The 25,696-nt window shown below is 40.1% G+C and overlaps 1 protein-coding gene and 2 pseudogenes across 3 annotated transcripts; 2 read left to right on the forward strand and 1 right to left on the reverse strand.

Annotated features, from left to right (window-relative positions):
* The first annotated feature begins 2,209 nt into the window (after positions 1 to 2,209).
* On the forward strand, positions 2,210 to 17,182 carry LOC143582342 (aspartyl protease family protein At5g10770-like; annotated as a pseudogene). The gene is made up of 2 exons (XR_013143954.1): positions 2,210 to 2,387; positions 15,642 to 17,182. The product of XR_013143954.1 is annotated as an aspartyl protease family protein At5g10770-like (transcript).
* Positions 17,183 to 17,339: 157 nt separating this feature from the next.
* On the forward strand, positions 17,340 to 21,588 carry LOC143582334 (aspartyl protease family protein At5g10770-like). The gene is made up of 2 exons (XM_077064932.1): positions 17,340 to 17,622; positions 20,166 to 21,588. Exons 1-2 carry the CDS (start codon positions 17,454 to 17,456, stop codon positions 21,413 to 21,415), a joined length of 1,419 nt encoding a protein of 472 aa, XP_076921047.1. The 5' UTR covers positions 17,340 to 17,453; the 3' UTR covers positions 21,416 to 21,588.
* Positions 21,589 to 21,900: 312 nt separating this feature from the next.
* Positions 21,901 to 25,668, reverse strand: LOC143582354 (receptor-like cytoplasmic kinase 176; annotated as a pseudogene). Its single transcript, XR_013143955.1, has 6 exons — positions 25,617 to 25,668; positions 25,125 to 25,396; positions 23,869 to 24,004; positions 23,647 to 23,789; positions 23,441 to 23,564; positions 21,901 to 22,409 (listed from the first exon to the last, which is right to left on the reverse strand). The product of XR_013143955.1 is annotated as a receptor-like cytoplasmic kinase 176 (transcript).
* Positions 25,669 to 25,696: the final 28 nt, after the last annotated feature.

The raw sequence follows: 25,696 nt of genomic DNA on the forward strand, positions 1-25,696 counted from the left end.
AGCAAATCAAAGGCAAAATCAAAATCAAAATCAAAATCAAAGACAAAAGTTGCAACAGGTACTTCTCGTATATATCTCTCAGTTTCAGTATGTTTATTGTATGATTTGGAGGTGTTCTTACAAATACGTTGGCAGGATAAATAGAAGTTAATTAGGGTTTGTAGATGTTCTATTGCCATGTTTTTGGAACCTAATTTAGGGCTTAGGGTTTAGTAGTTTTACAAATTATATTGCAGAATTAAGATAAAAGGGAGATGCAAAACCTTTAACTTAGAGGGTTAAAACACTCAAATAATATTGGGTAACTAAACATGAAAAACTAATATATTTTAACTTAACTTGTGTGTTGTAGTTGCGTCTTGTTTAACACTTTACATGGCATGTTTATTTGAAAGGCTTTGATGCTGGGTTTAAAAATTCTTTGATAGGGTATTGAAATTTATTGTTAATTTGAGTCATGTTGGTATCATATATGTTGATGGTATTATTTTGGTTTTAATTAAGTATTGTTAAAATGTTGCTTTAGTCGAAGCCGTCTCTAGCCCTGCAAGATATATGTGTTGAGTCATGTTTCGGCAACGTATATGTGTTGCTTTAAATTATGTAATCTGCTTAAACCTGCAAGGCTTCATAATTCGAATATTTCGATACCGGTACCAAGAATTCGCGATTTTCGGAATCGATATTTTTGGTACCGGTACAGTACCAAGCTCATCCCTAAATGGAACTCAGTTGAAGCGTTGTTCAATGAAGTGCTATTTTGGATGAAGTTAATTGGGACCTACGAAGAAATTTAAACGCATATCGATTATAATGTTTGGTTTAATATACTATATGAGTTCGAGCCGACTTTAGGCTTGCATAACGTTTAACGCAATTTTTATGAAGGTTATTAGAATTTTAGACGAAAAGTATAATAAGACAAAATAGTCTTTAGTTAAAATTGTAAATGAATAGAAAGAGAAAAAATAATAAAAAAAGAATGTAGAGATAAATATAGAGGTTAGGATGTGTGGTGTTTTTTAAAATGAGAGGCATATTTTAAAAATTAGTGAATTTTTGTTAAATTATGAGGTTAAAGATGGTGGATGGGATAAGAATGCTCTTACGTCTACTATTTCATTTGTCACAAGGGGGAAGCTTCCTTGTGGCCGGGGAAAATGTTAATAACTGAAGATAACACAAGTCTTTGACTGTCAACTTTTAAACATAATGCTGTTTAAAGGATTAAAATGGTGAAATTAGGAGAAGTAATAAGATGTTTCAACAATGACGAGAAAATCATATACCAAAAAATGAATACATAGTCGATGAAAATGGCCATTTGAGCAGTGGCGGGCCAAAGAATTCTTTTCGATGGGCTCAAATATCAGTGGGTGCCCGTGCACCCGAGGGTTCCTATCTAGGCCCGTCGCTACATGTGAGGATGTTGAGAGAATATCAAGTGAAGTGATGAATGAGCATCAATCAAACTAGTTATCAACAATTAGCAATCAAATTAGTGATTGAAATGCAACCAACATGGGAGGGAGTCATCCCATTTTTCCCACACACCACGTCAGCTTTTTCCATATTTTTCCGCTTTTTCCCATACTTCCCCAAACATAATAGTGTCTTCCGACTTTTTCCTATTTCTTCCCAAAGGCCAAAAATCATCAAAATGGAATTTGGTGGTTATTTCAGACTTGAAATCACAAGTCGGTCATAGTTTTTTATGTTTCTTATTTCAATATGTTTTTTGAACTGCATTGTAATTAAAATAGCCATATAGGTAATGTCTTGATTGACAAAAGATTCGTATGAAATAGAGGTTTGAGTTATATTTAACATATAATATATTAAAAACCATCCGATGTTAATATTGTGTGTGTTTATGTTTTGATGAGTTATATCAATTCGTTCTTGGTATTCCCGGCCAGGGCGATGTTTCCCGGGAGCTGCAGTCTCCCACTTTGTGTGCTCTAATACCGTGGATGCCATGACTAGACCTACTAGACTAATGCGCCTTAATCAAATCTGATTCTCTCTTCTTGTTTTTACCATCTATTTTCTATTATATTTATTAATTTTATATTATATTTTATAATAATTTATTTATGAAAATGATTTGACCTGAAAACATATTTTTTTCCTAACTTATTTGAAAATTCAAGGCCTTTAGTTACCTCTATAAATAATGGAATGTGTAGTTGCAAAGAGAAGCATCATTGAGAAAGTAGAAATGTCGTCTCCAAACTCTCTTATCTTGCTTCTTTGTTCTCTTTCTCTTTACTTAGTTTTGGTTGCAGCTAGAAAAGAGTTTGTGGTCGACACAAGTGAAGACAACTATGATACCCTCCGGCTAAGCTCTTTGTTTCCATCTTCAACTTGTAACCCACCCATTAAAGGTTTGCAATCTCTCTATAGTTCTTACCCATTTTGTGTGTGTTTTTTTTGTGTTTGTGCAATTGTGCATGTGTATATAATCCAGATAGGCATGTGAAAACATCAAATTACATGGTGAATGAAGAAACGTGGATCGACTCACTGGTAGACGATCTACTTTCCTCGGGTGTGATTATGCTATTTCACCGATGGTTCTCTGGGATCTTGATTCTTCCACCTACAAAATGAACAGCACCGTAAACTTACCCCTCAGAAAGGGACAGAGGGGTCCTCTTTGGGGTAACCCTCCGGTGTGAGAATAAGTGTTTGTAGGAGAAAATAATAATATGAGAGTAAGGAAATCTGGAGAGTATTGCTTAATATAGCTGAATACTGTGTGATTGTGTTACTGGATGTAATTGGATATCCCTCCTTGTGGAGCTGATGTGGTATTTATAGTGCTAGGGTTTCCACTGATTGGGCTCAGCCTTGTTGGCCTCCTCCAATTGATTTGCGCCACGTGTCCTTGGGGACACCTGGTGCTTTTTCATTGGTTATAATCACGTGGTAGCACATGGGTTATGCTGAGTTGTCCACCTTTCATTTGGCAGCTGTCAACATCAGCATATTCTTATTCCTTAAAAAGATACCTTCTGGAAGGTTGTCTGACGTGCACAATCAAGGTTGCCCTAATCCTGATTTGGATAAGGACGAGGTTGATTATGTGCATGTGTGATATGCGCCTATCCTGAGGATGCGCGAGGTCTTCTCTTTATTCTCACGCGCAGATGTTTCATGCGCAGATGTGATATGCACAAGCATGTGATATGCGCCACGCGCGGATGCGCCACGCGCAGGTGTGATATGCGTGAGCATGTGATACGCGTGAGCATGTGATACGCGTGAGCATATGTGATGCGTGAGCATATGTGATGCCTGAGCATGTGATGCATGAGCATATGTGATGCATGAGCATATGTGATGCCTGAGCATGTGATGCCTGAGCATGTGATGCATGAGCATATGTGATATGCGTGAGCATATGTTATATGCGCCATGCGCATAGGTTCTGGCTTTGTGCCTTCATAATATCTTGATTTCAAGACTCTTGTCTATATCTTGTGGGTTGAACCGCCTCGCTCGGTGTTGAGGCGGGTACATACCTCTTCAAGCCCCCCCAGTCTAATGTGTGTCTTGTCTCGCGCGAGCGAGGTAAGATAGATATTAGACTTAATAGTTTGCTCTTTTAATAGGGTTTTGTCTTTTTCTTCTTATTACTCGTCGTTGCGCGAAATTCTATCCTTTTGGTTGAAAACGAATCGTCCCTGTACGTGGTTGGTTGTTGCTGACATGCGTCAGTGATGGAGACGTGTCAGACCTTTCGTGTTCTCGAGGTGCTACAGTTGCCTTTCATGTCCCCTCATATAGTGTCTGGAACACGTGTCGCGCTCGCGTTAGTCCGTACCTGCGAGTGGTGGCGCGTGAACTCTGGCAGCAGCTGTATCGTTTCTTTTCGTGTCCCCTCACACAGTTTCAGGGACACGTGTCGCGCTCGCATTGGCTTACACCTGCGAGTGGGGGCGCGTGAAGTCCGATCAGCACCACTTTTTCTCTCTCCTGGGCCTATAAAAGCCAGCCCCTTTGAGTTTTTTATCCTTCATCTTCTTGTTTATTCAGAGCTTTTTCTTTCTTTCATTCTATTCCGATTACCGTCTTCTGCTTCCAGATCTCTGTTCTTTTAGAGGCATCCTCCGTTCGTTTTTACAGTTGTATGTCTGATAGTTCAGACAACACAATCTCCCCTATCCATCGCCGTGTTAAATCCTTAGTAATGTCTACGTTGAAGAAGACCGGCAAGGGGAAGAAGGCTGCTGAGGCCTCATCGGAGGATGTAGGGAAGACCAAGACGGTGAAGAAGTGGGATGAGATCCCCTGCAAACTGAGGCAGGCCGATTTTGACAGCCTTATCGCCTCTCAGGGTTTTCTCCCTGAGTATGGTTGCTTGCTGCCGGCGGCCGGGCAAACGGCGGCGGACCCGCCCACCGGCTATATATCCCTTTATAGCCATTTTTTCACCCACTGCAACCTTCGTCTCCCGATGACAAGGTTTGTGGGTGCGCTGCTTAAGTTTTATGGGATTCATATATCCCAAGTCCATCCGTTTGGACTTGTGCGCATGACTCACTTTGAGTTCATGTGCAAATCCCAGCGCGAGGAGCCCACCCCTCGTCGCTTTCAATTTTTTTATAAGCCCAAGATCCAAGATTCTTGGTTCTCATTTATTCCTCGCAGTCAGAAGGTGAAGTGCTGCACTGTTTCATTCAAGAGCCTTCATGACTGGTCTGAGAGATTTTTCTATATAAGGGCTGGTGTGATCCCCATCCGTATGACCATGCGCGCGATCTCTTCTGCGCCTACGGATGTGGGTGTCCTCAAGAACCCAACTGGCGCCTGGGTAAACAAGTTGACTGCCGAACCATCCCCCGCCAAGAACATTTGCGAGGAGGCGCTGGTGGGGGTTGGTATGAGCCGGAGGTGGGCCGACAGCGCGACTGAGCCCGTTATCCAAGTTGACGGCTTGTGTAAGTTAATCTCATTCCATTGCTTCTGCACGAATATAATTCGTTTTGCTGATATCATTTGACTTGTTTTGTGCAGTCAGCAAGGAGTATGTCCACGCCGCCTATGACGAACATATGGAGGGTGGCTCCGTCGCGCTGGGCGCTGGGGAGGTTGGCTTCCCCGATCGCTTCGATGACATGTTCATCCCTGTTGATCTGGGATTTCTGTTTGACAGCGATGCGCCTGGTAAGCCTTTGTACTTATGCTTATTCCGTTTATAATACCAAATTTGGCTAACATTTCCATTGTACGTATTGTAGATGCGCTCGAAAACTACGAGCTGGAGCTCGCGGAAGAGGAGGAGGAAGAGGAGGCGCCCCAACTAAAGCGTAAAGCTAAGGGGAAAACTGGCGCAGGGGCCAGTAAAAAACAGAAGAAAGATGATGCCCCTGTTGTTCAGGATCCTCCTACTCAGGCGAATGGACCTGAGAAAACCCAGGTGTTTACCACCAAGTTTTCCTTGTCTTCCCTGCCTCAAAAAGTGGGCAGACCTCCTGTCCACCTGAGGTATGGTGCCACTACCTCCTCCCTTCGCGCGGCGGAAAAGGGAAGCGGTGGTGCGCCTTCGACAGGTATACTTTGCGTATCCTTTGGTTATCTTTTATGGTTCTATGAGCGCGATTCTGATAGAATTACTAATGAATCTTTGCTCACTCAAATGTTTGTAGAGCCGGCGACCCTGGTGGACCAACCTCAGGCGCAACAAGGTGCCGAGCCTGCGCCGGAGGTCGCTTCGAAGTCCCCTGTTTTACCCTCCAAAAAGGGGAGAATGGACTTCATGGCGATGTTTGCCTCGCGAACGGAGTTGCGCCAAGGTATGTATTGCCCTTTTATTTTCTGACTTTTTTCTTTTAGATCAAGTCATGAACCATTTCTTTTTGTTGATTTTTCATAGGGGTCATTGCTGGCGTACAAGCTGCTGGCAGCACTCCTGGCGCCGGTGCCAGCGCCGCTGGTTCTGCTCCTGCAAGCGCTGAATCTCCCCTCATCGGGATTACTAAGGAGCAGGAGGCCGTTTTACGCGCCGATCTGGCGGCGCCGAGACCTCCCTCACCTCCTCCTGCGCACAGCCCTCCTCGCGAGACTGACTTTGGTTCTAGGTCGCAGGAGAAAAGGCCTGTTTCAGAGGAGGATGAGGAGGTTCAAGTTGAAGGCTCCGACAGTGGCCGCGCCAGCCCTGCAGCGCCACGAGGTTTCGTGGCGGAGTCTTCTCGTGGGCCTGGCGCTGACTTTTCTGCTTCATCCCCGCAGGTATAGGTTCGTTTTTGCTCCGCTGCGCGGACTTCCATCTTAGTGTTTTGATGACTTAGATAATTACTTTGTGTTTGCAGGAAGCCGATCACATTTACCGCCCGAGATGGAATATTACTGAGGACAGCTCATTTCAATCCATGGGTGTGTGTGCGGAATTCTGGGCTCATTCTGTGCCTCCAGCTGAAAGGAGGTTTCAGGAGGGCCGCGCTCGCGATGACTTGCTCAACGATCATCTGTTTGCTGGGTCGGCCTTCTTTGCTGCCTCCCAAGAGCTTCGCTATGATTACGTCAAGGTACGTGATGCTCTTGCGGAAGCCAAGCAAGAGGCTAAAGTGTCTGCTTGGCATCTTTCTGATGCTCGAGAGAGAGCTGAGAAGCTCCAAGCAGAGCTCAGTGAGAACAGAGCAAGTGCCAACACCGCCTTCGTGAAGCGCGGTCATGAGCTACAGGCTGCGAGGGAGAAGCTACAGGCGGCCGAGGCGGACGCTGCCAAGTACGCGCGTAGAGTGCGCGACTTGGAGCTGGACGCGGAGGCGCGTGACCAAGCTCTTGTCCAGTCTATAACTGACAAATCATCACTGGAGAGTGAGGTTGCCCGCCTGAAGAAGGAGCTGGCGGCCGCGCAGGCCGAAAAAGATGAAGCCTTGGCGACGGCAGCGTCTAGCCAGGAAGCACTTGACCTTGCGCGAGCGGAAAAAGAAGAAGCCTTGGCGGCAGCAGCGTCTGACAAAGAGGAGCTGAAACAAACTAAGGAAACTGTTGAGTTGTTAAACTCTCAGATTCCTTCTCTTGAGACGTCTGTTGCTTCCCTCGCGCAGGATCGCCAATGGCTAGTCTCACAGGGTATGACTCGTTGCGCTTACGCGATGAAATACTCAGACGAGTTTCAGGCCCTTGTGATGGATTGCAACGCTGCCGCGCGCCTGGTGGGTCGAGCTGAAGGGTTCAAGGATGGCTATGAATATGGGATGCTGAAGAAGAACCCATCCGACTACCCTTATCAGAGCGACGTTGCCTGCGCGGACATGGCCGCGATGGGGGAGAAGTATTTGAATACTCCTATTCCCATCCTTGGGCAGGTATTTTATCCTTAATGATATTACCCTGACTTATTTTCCAAGTCTTTTTTGTACTTATATTTTTCCATATGATTTGCAGATATCCGCGCTTGCTGACCAGCCCGATCTCGGCGCGCTAAAGAAATTACTTGACGAGTGCGAAGGGGCTGGTGGCGGCGATGATGGCGCGGGGAATGCTGCTCCTGCTAGCGGCTCTGGCGTGGCCAAAGGATCCGCTCCTGACAATATTGTGATAGAAGACTCCATTCAGGATGAACAACTTGACTATGGTCAGTTTGGAGATGACGAGGAGCGAGCTGCGCCTACAAAATGAACAGCACCGTAAACTTACCCCTCAGAAAGGGACAGAGGGGTCCTCTTTGGGGTAACCCTCCGGTGTGAGAATAAGTGTTTGTAGGAGAAGATAATAATATGAGAGTAAGGAAATCTGGAGAGTATTGCTTAATATAGCTGAATACTGTGTGATTGTGTTACTGGATGTAATTGGATATCCCTCCTTGTGGAGCTGATGTGGTATTTATAGTGCTAGGGTTTCCACTGATTGGGCTCAGCCTTGTTGGCCTCCTCCAATTGATTTGCGCCACGTGTCCTTGGGGACACCTGGTGCTTTTTCATTGGTTATAATCACGTGGTAGCACATGGGTTATGCTGAGTTGTCCACCTTTCATTTGGCAGCTGTCAACATCAGCATATTCTTATTCCTTAAAAAGATACCTTCTGGAAGGTTGTCTGACGTGCACAATCAAGGTTGCCCTAATCCTGATTTGGATAAGGACGAGGTTGATTATGTGCATGTGTGATATGCGCCTATCCTGAGGATGCGCGAGGTCTTCTCTTTATTCTCACGCGCAGATGTTTCATGCGCAGATGTGATATGCACAAGCATGTGATATGCGCCACGCGCGGATGCGCCACGCGCAGGTGTGATACGCGTGAGCATGTGATACGCGTGAGCATGTGTGATGCATGAGCATATGTGATGCCTGAGCATGTGATGCCTGAGCATATGTGATATGCGTGTGCATATGTTATATGCGCCATGCGCATAGGTTCTGGCTTTGTGCCTTCATAATGTCTTGATTTCAAGACTCTTGTCTATATCTTGTGGGTTGAATCGCCTCGCTCGGTGTTGAGGCGGGTACATACCTCTTCAGTGAATATACATAACGTCATAGTTAGTTAGTTACGGTTTAATAAATAAATCCTTTATTTGGAAAGTGATTTTTTTCTAGTAACTAACCTCTTTTTCTTATTTAAATTATGACTTGCAAGTTGCAACGTAGACAAATAGTTATTATATAAGACGTTTAAAAAGGACTTTGGTCAAGCGGTAATAAGATTTAAGATAAGATTTTTTTTTTCAAGCGGTGATAATTTAAGTCTCAAGATTATAAAAATAATGTGATTTAGGAGTATTAGTTAAGAGTTTGTAAAGGGTTAGGCTAAACGTACCCCACTTTGTACTTGCCATACCCCATCCCCTCATTTCCTTCAACAATTTTATTTGATATATTACTATCCTTTAATATTTTTAGTCATTTCAAGTTTCTCTTTAAAATATCAAATCAAATACTATAAAGTTTATTTTTTTATTTTTTTATTATCTCTCTTTGTGAATATTGTTCTTTATAATAATAATAATAATATTTATTATCATTATAAAATGTATTTAAAGAATAATCCGTACCAGAACCGGAACCAAAGAAAATACTAACTCGAACTGGAACCGAAGTAATTCGGGTTGGTTCTTCGGTCCAAATTCTAAGTTTCGGGTCAACCCGAATAAATTATTAGTTTTAAATTCATATATTCACCATTAATGTTGATGAATAAATCAGTTAGTATTTACATTTTCTAAAAATAAACTTTTATTTATATATTGAAATGACATAAAAGATAAGAACCATATAATTAAATTGGTTGGAAAAAAAAACAAGAATGGCTATGAGATTGACAAGCGACAAACATGGTAGTCTTTTATTAAAATAGATAGATGTGAATATAAAAAGATAATCCATAGATACTAGTGTACATGTGAATATGGAAAGCTTTTGGAAAAGTTAGTCTCCTTCAAAATCCCTTTCATGCCGGTAATGAAATTGGACACAGAGCAACCACCACTAAGAGAGTAGGACATTACAAAGTAATAGTTGTAAGTTGTAACACATAACAATTATTATAAACACTAGTAGATGAGAATTTATAATTTATTACATGATTATCAATGCTTTCATATGAGCATTGTGGTTAAATAACACTTCAAGTTTAAAAATATACATTTTTTAATTTTTATTTTCTAATTATGTTAACATATATAGAATAACTATTTTGTGTTTTGTCTTCAAATCAAAAGATACTTTCTTATTGTTGATTTAGTATATTAAAATTATAATTTCTTAAACAAATATATAAAACTAGTTATAACTTATATAAAAGGAAGAGTTATATTATTTGTATACAATAAGCCGAACTAGAGTTTGAAAAACTAAATACTCAGTTCATTCCTGACTTTCTTAGCTTAGTGTCACGGAGTTGTTCCTTGGACTCACGTGCGGCTCTTAGACTCCTTCTAAGATCAGCCTTGAACACCAAAACACAGCAACGATTCTAAGACTTGAAAAGGGAATGCAAGATTGTTTGAGAATGCTTAAGGGAACTTAGACGATTGAAGAGTGCTTTGAAAACAAGTGCTTTGTATTGCTTGATTTCTAGATGATTTACAAATGGCTGGATACATCTATTTATACTACTCCCCTCATGTTCTAGGAGTTTCTTTCTAGGTCCTTCTAATAATAAAATATTACATAAATATCCTAGATATTTACAAGGACTATTCTAGTAACTTTCTACCAGATTTTTCCATGGAGATTTCTAGGGTTTTCCTAAGTCTTCAAGCTCTTGAATCTGCTGGAACTCTCCGGAAAAACGAACCAACCTGATCAGAAATTAGGCGGGTCGTGACATTTTCCCCCACCTAAACTCGCGACATCCTCGTCGTGCCAGCTTCATGGTACTCCTTTATTTTGTCTCAGAACTGCCATAATGTATCCTCGGCTTCCCAACTTGCTTCGGTGTCCGGCAAGTTCTTCCACTTGACCAAGTATTCCTTGTGCTTTGGCACCCCTCTTCGACTAACAATTCGATCGGACAGAATCTCATAAACCTCCCGATCGAATGATGTTACCACAGCGGTTGGCGCCCGCTTAGACACACCACGATTTGGGTCTTCCAAGTCTTTATGATAAGGCTTGAGGAAACTTACGTGGAAGACAGGATGAATATTCAACTTTGATGGTAGTTGAAGTTTATAGGAAACTTTACCAACTCGGGCAACCATCGGAAATGGGCCTTCGTACCTTCGAACAAGTCCTTTGTGGACCTTTCTTAGGGACTTGAACTGATTTGGTACGAGTTTCACCATAACTTGGTCTCCAACTTGAAACTCCACGTGCCTTCGTTTATCGTCGGCCCATTTCTTCATTTTCTTAGCTGCTTTGTTGAGAGAAGCACGGGCTAAATCAGCTTGCTCGTGCCATTCCTTCAGACTTTTGTAAGCAGCTGGACTGGTTCCTTCATATGATGCCGCTAAGGCATTTGGGGTAAGTGGCTGGCGTCCCGTGACCAGCTCAAAAGGACTTTTCCCCGTAGCTTTACTCCTCTGCATATTATAAGAAAATTGTGCAACATCAAGGAGCTTTGCCCAATCCTTTTGATTTGCACTTACATAGTGTCGGAGATATAACTCCAACAAGGCATTAACCCTTTCGGTTTGCCCATCCGTTTGGGGGTGGAAGCTAGTTGAGAAGTTTAAGTCAGTCCCCATAATCTTGAATAGCTTACGCCAGAACTTCCCAGTGAATCGCGGGTCTCGATCACTAACGATGACGTGCGGAATCCCCCAATACTTGACTACATGCTTGAAAAACAGCCTTGCCGTTTCAGCAGCAGTTACATCGGCAGGTGCAGGGATGAAGGTTCCATATTTTGAGAACCTATCGATCACCACAATGATACTTCCGGAGCCTTCAGACTTGGGCAGGCAAGTAATGAAGTCCATGGAAATGCTTTCCCATGGCCCCTTTGGAATGGGTAAAGGCTCCAACAAACCTCCCGGTTGACGTTGTTCGATCTTGTCTTGTTGGCACACTAGGCAAGTTCGAACATACCCCTCAACGTCATCCTTTAAATGTGGCCAATAGAATGTATCTTCGATAAGCGCCATCGTCCTTTTTACCCCCGGATGACCAGCCCATAATGAATCATGACACTCCTTCATGATTTTGCGCCTAAGTTCGTCCCATCTTGGCACGAATTGGCAGTTTCCCTTAGTGAATAACAACTAGCCTTTCACCCAAAAACGAGTTGTTTTGCCCTCCTTGGCCAAAGTGAAGAGATTCTTTGCGAACGAATCTTCCTTTAGCCCTTCCTTGATTTGGTCTTGGAGATCAAATGTGGGTCTAGTGATGGCAGCAAGTTCAGCTTTTCGACTTAGTGCATCGGCTACCACATTTGCTTTTCCCAGCTTATACTCAAAGACATAGTCAAACTCCGCATGGAAGTCTTTCCATCTAGCTTGTTTAGGACTTAACTTCTTTTGCGTTGGAAGTAGCTAGTGGCAACGTTATCAGTTTTGATAACGAACCTGGACCCGAGAAGATAATGCCTCCAAGTACGCAAGCAGTGTACTACGACCGTCATCTCCTTTTCTTGAACCGTGTACTTCCTCTCAGTGTCATTTAGCTTCCGGCTTTCGTGCACAATCGTATGTCCTTCTTGCATAAGGACCCCTCCAATAGCATAATCCGATGCGTCGGTATCTACCTCGAAAGGCTTCGTTATGTCGGGAAGAGCCAAGACAGGTTCCGACATGACCGCCTCCTTTAACTCCTTGAAAGCTGTTTGACATCGCTCGTCCCATATCCACGGATTATTTTTCTTGAGCAGATCCGTCAACGGAGCAGTCTTCGCGGAATACCCCATGATGAAGCGACGATAATAGTTAACCAACCCAAGGAATGAGCGTAACTGTGGAACCTTGGTTGGTGCCTCTCATTCTTGAATAGCTTTAATCTTCGCTTCATCCATTATGAGTTTACCTTCTTTGATCCGGTGGCCCAAGAACTCCACCTCTTCTTGGACGAACGAGCATTTCTCCAACTTAACATATAACTCATTCTCTCGTAGTACTTGGAACACTTGCCGCAAGTGTGCCACATGGTCCTCCATAGTGCGGCTATATACTACGATGTCGTCCAAGTATACCACCACAAACTTATCCAAGAATGGATGGAAGAGCTTGTTCATCAAGGTACAAAACGTTGCTGGAGCATTCGTAAGGCCAAACAGCATCACGAGAAATTCGTACGAACCATACCTTGTGATACAAGTTGTCTTGGCCTCGTCCCCCTCGGCGATTCTTACTTGATAGTAGCCCGACCGCAAATCCATCTTCGAAAAGTACTTAGCATTGCCAAGTTGATCAAACAAGTCAGCAATTAACGGTATCGGGTACTTGTTTATCACCGTTATTTTGTTAAGCGCCCGGTAATCAATACACATGCACAACGTTCCACCCTTCTTCCTTTGAAATAGAACCGGGGCGCCATATGGTGCTTTGGAGGGACGTATGTACCCGGCATCCAGCAGCTCCTTTAGTTGTCTACGTAACTCCTCCAACTCGGGTGGTGGCATTCGGTAGGGTGCCTTGGACGGGGGCTTTGCACCTTGTTCCAATTCGATCTCATGATCGACCTCTCGACGTGGAGGAAGTTTCTTGGGCAGCTCCGCGAGCATAACATCCTTAAACTCCTCCAAGACTTCTTGGATCTCAGTTGGCATGGCAACCGGTTTGTCCACTTGAGCCTCCACCTTCGCTACCGCCAAGTAGCATAACTCCTTTTTGTTGCATCCTTTCCTGAATTGTATGGCTGAAATGGTCTTCGGCCCTTCCTTCGACCCACGTTCCGTATTCACCATACAAGTCTTCCCTTCGCAAGGAATGCAAATAGAGTTGGCGGACGGCAATAGAATGGCCCTTACTTGATCAAAGAACTCCATGCCCAGCACCACCTTGAAATCGTCTATTTCAACAATGGTGAAGTTAATTTGCCCAGCCCAATCTCCAATATGAACGTGAACGTTCTTGGCTTCCCCACGTATCGGCTTTGCGTTGGTGTTAACAGTCTTGATGGCACCATTCCCTTGAACTATGTTAACACCCAACCTCTTAGCCTCTTCAACGGCCATGAAGTTATGAGTGGCACCTGTGTCAACCATGGCACGGACATCATTTCCCCTTATCTTCGCACGAACAAATTGTAGCCCTTTGTTCGGCGTGGATCGGCATTTGACCTGTGCCTTGATCGCATTAAGCACTTTCATCGACCCCATGCAAGCATCATTGTCTTCGTTACAACATTCCTCTCGGGAGATCATGGCATGTAAGCTGGCCTTCTTTGGACATTCCCTAGCTCGATGTCCAAGCCCGTCACAAATAAAGCAACGATCGTCCGTCTTCATGGGCTTCTTATCGCGAGCTTTCCATTACGGCGTAGCCTTATGGTCGTTGGGCTGATGTGGCTTTGCTCCCCCACCTTTCTCGTGGCTCAGCTTACGATCCTTGGGCTTCTTATTTTCCATATCTTTTCGAGGGTAGTCGTTGAGTCCTTCAGCTATAGCGATGGCTGAAGAAAGATCTTGGACACCCCTTCGTTTCAACTCCACTCTAGCCCAAGCTTGTAGGCCAGCGAGAAAGTTGAAGAGTCGGTCTTTCCCCGTAAGGTCCGGTATCTCAAGGATTATCGAAGTATACTCATTGATGTAGTCCTTGAGAGAACCGGAGTGCCTTATGTTCCGGAGACGAAGCCTCGCTTCATCTTCAGCATTCTCCGGATAAAATTGCTTCTTGACCTCTCGAACAAAATCAGCCGAAGTATTCATAAGACACGTACCTTCCTAAATTTCCACCATTTTACGTCTCCACCACAAAGCTGCGGTGTCCTTCAAGTAGGCCGAAGCCGTGTTGATCTTTACTTGATCATCTACGATACCGATCCCCTTAAAGTATTGCCCCATCTCCCACAAGAAGTTCTCTACAGCCTTTGCTTCTCGTTTGCCCATGAATGGAGATGGTTTAGGAATGTCTACCTTTGGCCCCAAGGCTAAGACATTTCCACCAGCAGCATTCACCATGGCATTAGTGCAATTGTTGATCTTGGTTTCCAACCCAAGAATAGTTCAATGAACGTCCACCGATTGTCTATCCATGTCTTGACGCATTTGAATGATAGCATCCTTTATCATCAGCTGCATCTCTTCCCTCATGGCATCGAAAGTAGCCTTCATGTCCACACAAAGGTCACTTAGATCGGTCTCCAACGCTTCCACTCATTGGACAGCGTCATCGAACTTAGCCTCCATCCCGGATGCTGAATTCTCCAATTCAGTCACCCGTTTGTCTAAGGACTTATCCTTAGACGAACCACGACTCTTCTTGCCTCCATGTTGCGAAGTCTCGTCTCGCCCACGATCTTCTTCACAGGTAGCAATTCCCAATCCTACAACCTTTCCCGAATCAGCCATCTCCCAATCGAATCGACGTGCTTTGATACCACTTGTCACGGAGTTGTTCCTTGGACTCACGTGCGGCTCTTAGATTCCTTCTAAGATCAGCCTTGAACACCAAAACGCAACAACGATTCTAAGACTTGAAAAAGGAACACAAGATTGTTTGAGAATGCTTAAGGGAACTTAGACGATTGAAGAGTGCTTTGAAAACAAGTGCTTTGTATTGCTTGATTTCTAGATGATTTACAAATGGCTGGATACATCTATTTATACTACTCCCATCATGTTCTAGGAGTTTCTTTCTAGGTCCTTCTAATAATAAAATATTACATAAATATCCTAGATATTTACAAGGACTATTCTAGTAACTTTCTACCAGATTTTTCCATGGAGATTTCTAGGATTTTCCTTAGAAAATATCTTGGATATTTTCTAAGTCTTCAAGCTCTTGAATTTGCTGGAACTCTCTGGAAAAACGAATCAACCTGATCAGAAATTAGGCGGGTCGTGATATTAGACTCTTATCTAACTTAAATGACCCAATCAACCACTAGCTTAATCAAGGTCGGGCTCGACACTTAAATGACCCAATTGACAATGGGCTTAATCTAGCTCGGGGTTGACTCAACTATCCATCATAGGAGACAATTTCTCTAAAGTAGCATATAGTGTTATGATTTAACTCATTAACTATGCAATATGTAATTTTAGTTCTTTCCAAACATTTTCTAAACAAAAACTAATTCTATTAACTAGGTGGCAAGAAAAGGGGATCACTGGAAGTAGTTCACAAACATGGACCATGTTCTAAGTTCAATAAAGACATTGTGAAACCATTGACCATAGAAGAAATCATAAGCCAAGATCAATCAAGGGTTAACTCACTCAGGGCTAGGTTAACAACCAACACAAGCAAACAAGACATACTAGACTCCAAGACCACTCTCCCTGCAAAATCCGGTAGCACAATCGAATCCGGCAACTACATCGCGACGGTTGGATTCGGCACCCCGAAAAAAGACCTTACCCTCACTTTCGACACTGGGAGCGACCTAACGTGGATCCAGTGCCAGCCATGTGCTGGACACTGCTATAGCCAACAAGAACCAATATTTGAACCCTCCATGTCAACCACCTATACCAACATTTCATGCACCTCAACTGGGTGCTCGGGTCTCGCTTCCGCAACAAGGAACAGACCTGGTTGCATCTCATCAACATGCGCTTACGCTATCATGTACGGCGACAAATCATACACGATTGGGTTCTTTGGAAAAGAGAAACTTACAATATCTTCAAAAGATATAATTGATGGTTTCTATTTTGGGTGTGGTCAAGAAAACCGAGGACTCTTTCATGGTGCTGCTGGGCTGCTAGGACTTGGTCAAGACAAGCTATCCATTGTGTCACAAACCACTAACAAGTACGGGAAAGTTTTCTAATATTGTCTTCCTTCGCAGTCTAGCTCAACCGGGTACTTAACATTTGGAACTAGTGGAACCTCTAGTAATGTTAAATACACACCATTCACCACAACAGTTGGCTCTTTATATGGTATTGAGCTTGTAGCCTTGTATGTTGGAGGAACCAAGCTAACAATAAGTCCAACTGTGTTTAAGACATCGGGTATGATTATAGACTCCGGAACCGTGATCACCAGGCTCCCTCATACGGCCTACTCAGCTCTAAGGGACGCGTTCAGGGCGCAAATGACAGATTACCCTTTGACTACACCAACAAAATTACTTGACACATGTTATGATCTAAGCAATTTTCAGTCAATTAAGCCCCCAAATATTGGTGTTCTTTGGGGTGAAGACACATATGTGGATGTTCCACTTTCAGGGATATTTATTATACATGGGATTGATCAAGTGTGTTTAGCTTTCGCAGGAAATGATAATGATAATGATATTGGTATATGGGGGAACACTCAACAAAAGACAATGGATGTTGTGTATGATTTGGGTGCCAAAAAGATAGGGTTTGCATCAGGAAGATGTGCTTGAACACAAATGAATTACAATGTCACAAGGTGTATGATTATAGGCTTTGCTGATTAATGATTATTACTATATATTGTATCATAGTATGTTTGTATTCCAAGGCCCTTATGTATCGTTTAATCAAATTGTCTAATATATTCAGTTTGTTTGTGTTTTGTTTCGTCATTTATTTGTTTTTATGATCCGTAGATTAAATTTTTGATGCTATAAATGTTTGTTTTTAGGTTTTATAGTTTTGAAATACCCCGAACATGTATCTATGCGAACCGTGTAATGAAATCACCAGGGCCGATCACCGAGATTTTAAATATCGCGGTCGAGTTGAAATGAAAAGACCCGTATAGGCCTTATTCTTAATTAAAATGAGTATTTTTGAAAAGTATTTACTAAAATGGGTATTTAAAAAAATTCCCGGTCGAGTTGAAATGAAAAGACCCTTATTCCTATGAAAACGATTTCACCTTAAAAAAACAAATATATATTTTCTAAACTCTTTGAAAAATTTGCGGTTTTTCTACTATAAATAATAGGACGTGAAGGTGCAAAAGAGTAACATGTAGAAATGTCGTCACCCAACTCTCTTATCTTGCTTATTTGTTCTCTTTCTCTTTACATATTTTTGGTTGCAGCTAGAAATGAATTTGTGGTCGACACAAGTGAAGACAATAATTATCATACCCTCCGGCTACCCTCTTTGTTTCCATCTTCAATTTGTAACACATCCAATAAAGGTTGGTTTTTTTCATTTTCAATCTCTCTATATATATTTCTTGCCCATCTTGTGTGTGTGTGCATGTTAATCCATCAAGATAAACATGTGAAAACATCAAATTACATGGTGAATATACATAACGTGATTAACTTTATTGTTAATAGTTAGTTAGTTAGTTAGTTACAGTAAATTAAATAATTCTTTTATTTATAAAGCGATTTATTGTAGTGACTAACCTCTTGTTTTATTTAAACTGTGATCAGAAAGTTGCAACATACACTAAATATATAGTTATTATATGTGATGATGTATAAAAAGAACTTTGGTCTAGCGATAACAAAGTTTTGGATAAATATTTGTCTGTTCAAACGTAAGTATCGTGAAAGTGTGTAAATTTGGCGTTCTGTATTTGATGTGGTAAACTTTATATTAACTTATATGTATATGAATATTTTTATTTCAAAATTATTCTTTCATAGTTCACCAATATTTCGCACTGATTTTCATTGAATAACTTTTTGGTTGATAAAATAGTGGATTATATATAAATTTGTAAGGCGTTATACAGGTAAATTTTTATCAGCTGTAACAAACTTATATACGATCGCTACATACATATTTATAAATTTCATTGGTAATGTATGCATTGTCAAAAGAATTATGTTGTATATAACTTATAATCAATAATAGTTTAGCATATTAGTTTTTCTTTTCTATTAAGGCAGTTTAGCATTAAATATATGCCTAATAATTTTTCTAATCTGTAAATATATAGCACTAATGCCTGACTAAATAATACTCTCATATCTAAAAGCTAGAATTTTAAATTTAAATGTCTTTAACATCCATCGATTTGAATACCACGTAACAAAAGTGTCGAGTCACTATTAATGCAAGTGATGCATAATTTTTTTTAGCATTGATGCACCGCTTTTGTAGCACTTATATAACATAAAGAGGTGATGGACTAATGAATGACTTTTATCATCTATTATTGAAAGATTGGTACAGTTTCTCTTTTTAAATTGTTTCTAAGTTGTTTTATGGTGAATGATGAATCCATAATATGTAATATGGATATATGGTATACGTACGAATATTATCAGCCACAATAACATTATCTCATGAGTATATTTACAATGGTAGTATTGTTCAACAACATATATAACTCAATGTGCATATAAAAGGATATTCAAGAGTTACTAAAGTACATGTGATGATGTGAATATAGAGAGTTTTTGTAAGCGTTGGTCTCCTTCAAAATCCTTTTCATGGCAGGAATGAAATTGGACCCTCAGCAACCACCACTAGGAGAGTAGGACGAGGATTATCTTCATGAATGTGAGGATGTAAACACCAATGTGTACAAATTACTCAGTCCACACACGTCAATTAGCTAATAAGTTCAAAAATAAAAACTGTAATACATAACAATTATTATGATTGATAATGACTACTAGTGACGGATTTAATTAGAAGAAAAGTTGACTGGTAGTGTAGGTTTTTTTAGAGGAAACCTATACATAAAATGAAAATGAAAAAAAATCATTAAAAATATACTTTGTCAAGAAAAGTTGAGCGGTAGCACGGGCTATTCCCCAATCTATGCTAGATTCATCCTAATAACTGGTGACTATATGGCTATGTGTATTAGAGAGGCTACAAAATGAGACGACTTACGGCATGTGACGCCCAGTCAGCAAATGAAGTTTTTGTTTTAAATGTGTAATGGTGTTGTAGCCCCATATATATACATACATACATACATATAATATATATATATATATATCACACATATTATAATAATAATAATAATAAACACAAAACACAAACCAGACGACAAATATTCATCCCCCCTTATTGCCTGGGGGAGGGGGAGGGGGGGGGGGTCCTCAAAAAAGTTGCTCCTACAATTCGACCCACTACGCATTGCCTAAGACCATACGATGTGCTAACCAAACACATATGAACGTCTTCTGACATGTGGCGTCCCAGTCAGCAATGACTAGTTTTCCAAAAAGTGACGTAATCCCTTTGCAATAATTACTTTTTTCTCATTCTCTCTCACAAATGCTCGTTGTGTACACAACTTGACACGCCAAAACGAGGCTCACAACTTGAGGGTGGGGGTTTTTTTGGAGGGGGGGGGGGGGGTGGGTAGGACTCGTTAAGTTAGTAATTTCAAACAAGGGGTGTTTCAAACAAAATGGGGCAACCGCCTAGTTGGAAGTATGTTGGAGACGGAGATTTTGCATCTTTGTTTTTCTTAACTTGTTAAGTTAGTAATTTCAAACAAGGCGTGTTTTAAGTCGGATATCCGGAGTTTTGGATATTGAACATTTCAGATAATAAATTTCTCCATCTGAACGGACATCCGAATATTGAAGAAAAAATTAGTTATAAAAAAAATTAAAGTACTACATCTAAAGATATTTCAGATATTCGAAATACCCGAAAAATTATCCAAATAAATAGTTAACTCATTAACTATGCAATATGTAATTTTAGTTTTTTCCAAACATTTTCTAATTTCTTTAAATAAAAACAACATCTATTAACCAGGTGACAAGAAAAGAGGATCACTGGAAGTAGTTCACAAACATGGACCATGTTCTAAGTTCAGTAAAGACATGGAGAAACCCTTGACCATAGAAGAAATCATAAGCCAAGATCAATCAAGGGTTAACTCACTCAGGGCTAGGCTAACAACCAACACAAGCAAACAAGACACACGAGACTCCAAGACCACTCTTCCTGCAAAATCCGGTAGCACAATCGGATCAGGAAACTACATTGTGACTGTTGGATTCGGCACCCCGAAAAAAGACCTTACCCTCACTTTCGACACCGGGAGCGACCTAACGTGGATCCAGTGCCAGCCATGTGCTGGACAATGCTATAGACAAAAAGAACCAATATTTGAACCCTCCATGTCAACCACCTATACCAACATTTCATGCACCTCAACTGAGTGCTCGGGTCTCGCTTCTGCAACAGGGTTTGAGCCCCGCTGCTTCACATCCACATGCGTATACACTATCAGATACGGCGATGGATCATTCACGGCTGGGTACTTTGGAAAAGAGAAACTTACAATATCTTCTAAAGACATAGTTAATAATTTTTACTTTGGGTGTGGTCAAGACAACGAAGGACTTTTTAGAGGCTTCGCTGGGCTGCTGGGACTCGGTCAAGACAAGTTGTCCATCGTGTCTCAAGCTGCTAACAAATACGGGAAAGTTTTCTCGTATTGTCTTCCTTCGTCTAGCTCAACCGGTTACTTAACATTTGGAAATAGTGGAACTTCTAGTAAGGTTAAGTACACACCATTCACAACAATAGGCGGCTCGTTATATGGTCTTGAGCTTGTGTCCATATATGTTGGAGGAACCAAGTTAGCAATAAGTCCAGCAGTGTTTAAGACATCGGGTATGATTATAGACTCAGGAACCGTGATCACCAGGCTCCCTTATACGGCCTACTCAGCTCTAAGGAACGCGTTTAGGGCACAAATGGCGGAATATCCGTTAACTAGACCACTTGCTATATTTGATACATGTTATGATTTTAGCAATTATCAGACAGTGAGGGTCCCAAAAATTGGTGTTCTTTGGGGTAAAAACACATATGTGGATGTTCCACTTTCAGGGATATTTTTTATAAATGGGATTGATCAAGTGTGCTTAGCTTTCGCAGGTAATGATAACGATAATGATATCGGTATATGGGGGAATACTCAACAAAAGACAATGGCTATTGTGTATAATTTGGGTGCTAGAAAGATAGGGTTTGCATCAGGAGGATGTGCTTGAACACAAATGAATTACAATGGCACATGGTATAGAACTATAGCTGGCTTTGTTGATTATTATCACTATATTGTATCATAATAAGTTTGTATTCCAAAGCCCTTATGTATCATTTAATCAAAATGTCTAATGTATTCAGTTTATTGATGTTATGTTTTGTTATTTATTTGTTTTCATGATCTAAATATTGTTCTATCCCTTGTTGGTAGTTCTTCAGTTATTGCTTGCAGTTTCTACGAGCAATAATTTAGTTATTGCTACATATTTGTTATTGATTATACTTCTAATTAATAACATATGATTGATGATCGTGTTCTCTTTCAACTTTCCATCAACCATGCAGAGCCAATCATATGTTTAATTAAATACAAATATATAATATAACTTGTTTATTTATTTAAAAAAATTCTATTAAAAGTTAATTAGTTGTCACGTTAATCACAATTACACACTTAGAGAACACAAATGGCCCAATTTCTAATCAAATGGCCCAATTTCTAATGCATATTATAACGAGTCAAAACTGTACACTAAAATCATCCCCACATTTTAGACCAAGTTACACAAACCATAACCAAACAATACTTAAGCACCACCACTAGTCAAACCGGCCGGTCTAGGATAACTAGAACCGGCTTTACTCTCATCATCTTTCCGAACCGGTTCTGTTCTAGCACTCTCAGAAGCTTTCTGGAGCTCTTGAATCTGCTCCAATGATTTAACCAACTCCTTGGCATCGGGCCTGTGTTTGGGCTCTTTCATGAGACACTTCATGGCAAGTAAGGCAGCCCGTGTTGCAACGGCAGAAGAATACTGGCCTTGGATACGCGGGTCCATAATATGTAGAATCTTTCGTTTGCTGGTTAGAAACGGTTTAGCAAACACCACTAGTATTTGCTCACCGGATGGACGGTTTTTGTCAATGCATCGTCGGCCAGTTAGAAGTTCGAGGAGAACGCTCCAAAACTGTATATGTCACTTCTTGCGGTCAAATGGCCTTCATAAATAATATCAGAAAATTATTTGAGATTCAAATTGATAATGTCTATCAGAGTGAGTCGCAGTGTAAACGAGTTAAGCGCCAGCATTTAGCATATGACAACTCAAGATCAGCCACTTAAAAACTCAATCGAACCGAGATTAAACGAGCTCGAGCTCCGGCCTTTTAATAAACAAGCCCGAGCCCAAGCATCATTTATCAAGCTCAAGCTGACTCGCGAGCCTGAACAACCCTATTATTTATATAATCTTTATCTGATGTAAGAAATATATACTAATATAATATTTATTATATATAAAACTATGATAAAGATAACTGAATAATGTATTATATTACAAATAGAAATAATAATTAAATGACACGTAAAAACAATTACAAAATAATAAACGAGCCAAGTCCGAGCTTGGAAAAACAGCTCACGAGGCGAGCTCGAGCCTAGTCAAGCTTGGGTTCAAATACATCCCTAGAGTTGAGCTTAAACGACGAGCACCAGGTTATTTTGGAGTTTTTTTAATAAACAAGCTTGACAAAGCTCTCGAGCTTAACCGGGCCTATTATTTATATAAGTTTTATTTAATATATTGGCATTGTATATAAGTTATGATAAAAATAATTAATAATATGCATCATCATAAGTATACAAACTAAAATTAAAATGTGTGTAATAATAAATAGAAATAAATAAAATAATGATATTCTTAATAAATAATAAACAAGTAGAGCATCCAAGCTCAAGCTTTAGAATAGAGCTCTAAACGAGCTGAGCTCATCAACTAGTTTTCACCCTAAATCTTGCAAGTAAAAAACGCGTTAAATACAATGATATTACTACAATAATAATCTAATTCTTTCTTCATAAAATGATTTTGACATGTTTCCACTTAACCTAAAAACATAACATTACCCACCCGTTAAAGAAAAAGTAAAACCCAAATCAATCCATTTATCCATAAAAGTTTCATTTAAACTCAAATTATCTACCTTACTAACAATAATTATAAGAAAAATTATCAAAAAAACCAAATTACCTGTGGCCATGTATTCAGGTGCTGCATATCCATGGGTACCCATAACCCGTGTCGAGACATGACTTTGACCATCCGCGGGCCCATCTTTCGCCAACCCAAAATCAGAAAGTTTTGCATTGTAATTCTGAAACACGTAAAGTGTAAATATGTCAAAACACCTTAAAAGAAAAGGCTTAACTAAGTAAGAACATTAATTTGAGACATACCGAATCAATTAATATATTGGAAGACTTGAAGTCACGATATATAACTTTGGCTTCGGGACTATGTAAGTATGCAAGTCCTTTTGCAGCTCCGAGAGCGACTTTTATACGAAGGTTCCAAGAAAGAGGCTGAAAGTAAGAACTTCCTGTAAACACAATATTTAATTATTATAATAGGATAAATGTAGATATAGTAATATGTGAGGTATAATATCAAGAACTCACGTCTGAAAAGATGGTTTTCCAAGCTGCCTCGAGGCATGAACTCGTACACGAGGAGTCTGTGATCATCTTCTAGGCAATAACCGATTAATTTAACAAGATTTGGATGATTTAACTGCCCTAAATAATTAATTTCTGCCTGCAAGAATATTATTTTAATACCAGATATAGAAAGTACTAATTGCATGTCTTAAACTGCACCGGGTACCAAAGAGCATGGATAACTTTAAAGGGTGTTTGGATGCGCGTTTTGAGATTGTTCATGTAAAACCGGATAGCGTCGTCACATGCTTTTTGTGTTTGAAGTTGTTATATCGGTTAATCACATGTTACAAATGTTTGACAAAATTTTATTATGTATAAATGACATAAAAGTATTAGATTAAAAAGATAAAACGACCAAAAATGACATTTTTATGGGTAAAAGTATACATTTTCTGTCAAATATGATAAAATTCTCACAAATTAGGTTGACAGTTCTAGATAACCAAGATATGAACCCGATAACCATTCTAACCAGTTGCGAAAAATTGATTTTACAAGGGGAAACTAAATAAAATAACAAAAAAAAACATTTTTATAGAAAAAAAGGATTTGCGAAATGAGATAAAACCACGAGATTAAAGAATACACGACCAAAAATGGCGTTTGTATGGAAAAAAGTAGACACTCTTCAAAAAATATTAAAACAAATCTCTCAATTTAGGTTGATCAACTTTAAACAATCAATATTTGAACCGAATAATCAGTTTCAAAAGGCAGATCCATGTTTTAAGAGTTGACAAATTTTGATTTTACAAGAGAATACTAGATAAATTACAAAAATAAAAACAACATTTCTATATAAAAAAAGAGTTTGTGGAATAAGAATAGAGGTATTAGATTAAAAGATAAAAAGACCAAAAATGACATAATTATGGAAAAAATAGACATCCTTTCTATATATGAATTAAAATCTCTCAAATTATATTGATCAATTTTAGCTAATCAAGAGAAAACTATTGGATTAATGACAACAAAAAAACAACATTTTTTTATAGAAAAAAAGGTTTGAGAAATAAGACTAAAGCATAAGTTTAAAAGATAAAAAGACCAAAAATGACACTTTTATGGGAAAAAGTAAACATTTTTTTCTAAAATATGGACAATATTCTCACAAATTAGCTTGATCAATTTCAAATAATAAAGATTTAGACCCATATCCAAACACACCCTAATCCAAAATCCAATTTAACAACCAAACAACACACAACACTTACCAACCATTCTTGATGCCCTTGAACACCTTCATGGTTCAACCTCTTAACCGCAATAACAGTCCCCGTACCCGGTTTAGCAGCCGCAAGCGATTGTTCATCAATCCAACCGTTGAAAACCGACCCGAACCCACCTTCTCCCAACACACTATCGGGTCGAAAGTTTCTAGTGGCGGCTTTTAACACATTAAAACTGAAAATTTTCAAATTTGCCGACCCCAAAATCTCCGCTTGGCTTTTCGGACTAGGCGGTACTGATGCAGATGTAAACTTACCTATTAAAACACACTATTAATATCACTTGGCCCAATATCTTGATCATATATAGTATCATATATTCATCATCATACATAAAGGTTCAATCTTTATCATAATAAATAACTTTCTAGCCAAAATTACACAAACCCATCTCACAAAATCAATCATAGATCATACTAACACATACAAAAAAAAAAAAAAAACACATCATACAAGTTCAAGATGATAGATACTAACCATCAAGACGAGAGCTTTCAATTTTCAAACGAACACTGAAACAAGAACCCATATGGGGCTCTTTTGGTGAATTTGGCCTG

This window comes from Bidens hawaiensis, unplaced genomic scaffold (genome assembly GCF_021521415.1).
Source record: "Bidens hawaiensis isolate Kalapana, Puna unplaced genomic scaffold, B.hawaiensis_p1.1 tig00001511_1, whole genome shotgun sequence".
Classification (NCBI taxonomy): domain Eukaryota; kingdom Viridiplantae; phylum Streptophyta; class Magnoliopsida; order Asterales; family Asteraceae; genus Bidens; species Bidens hawaiensis.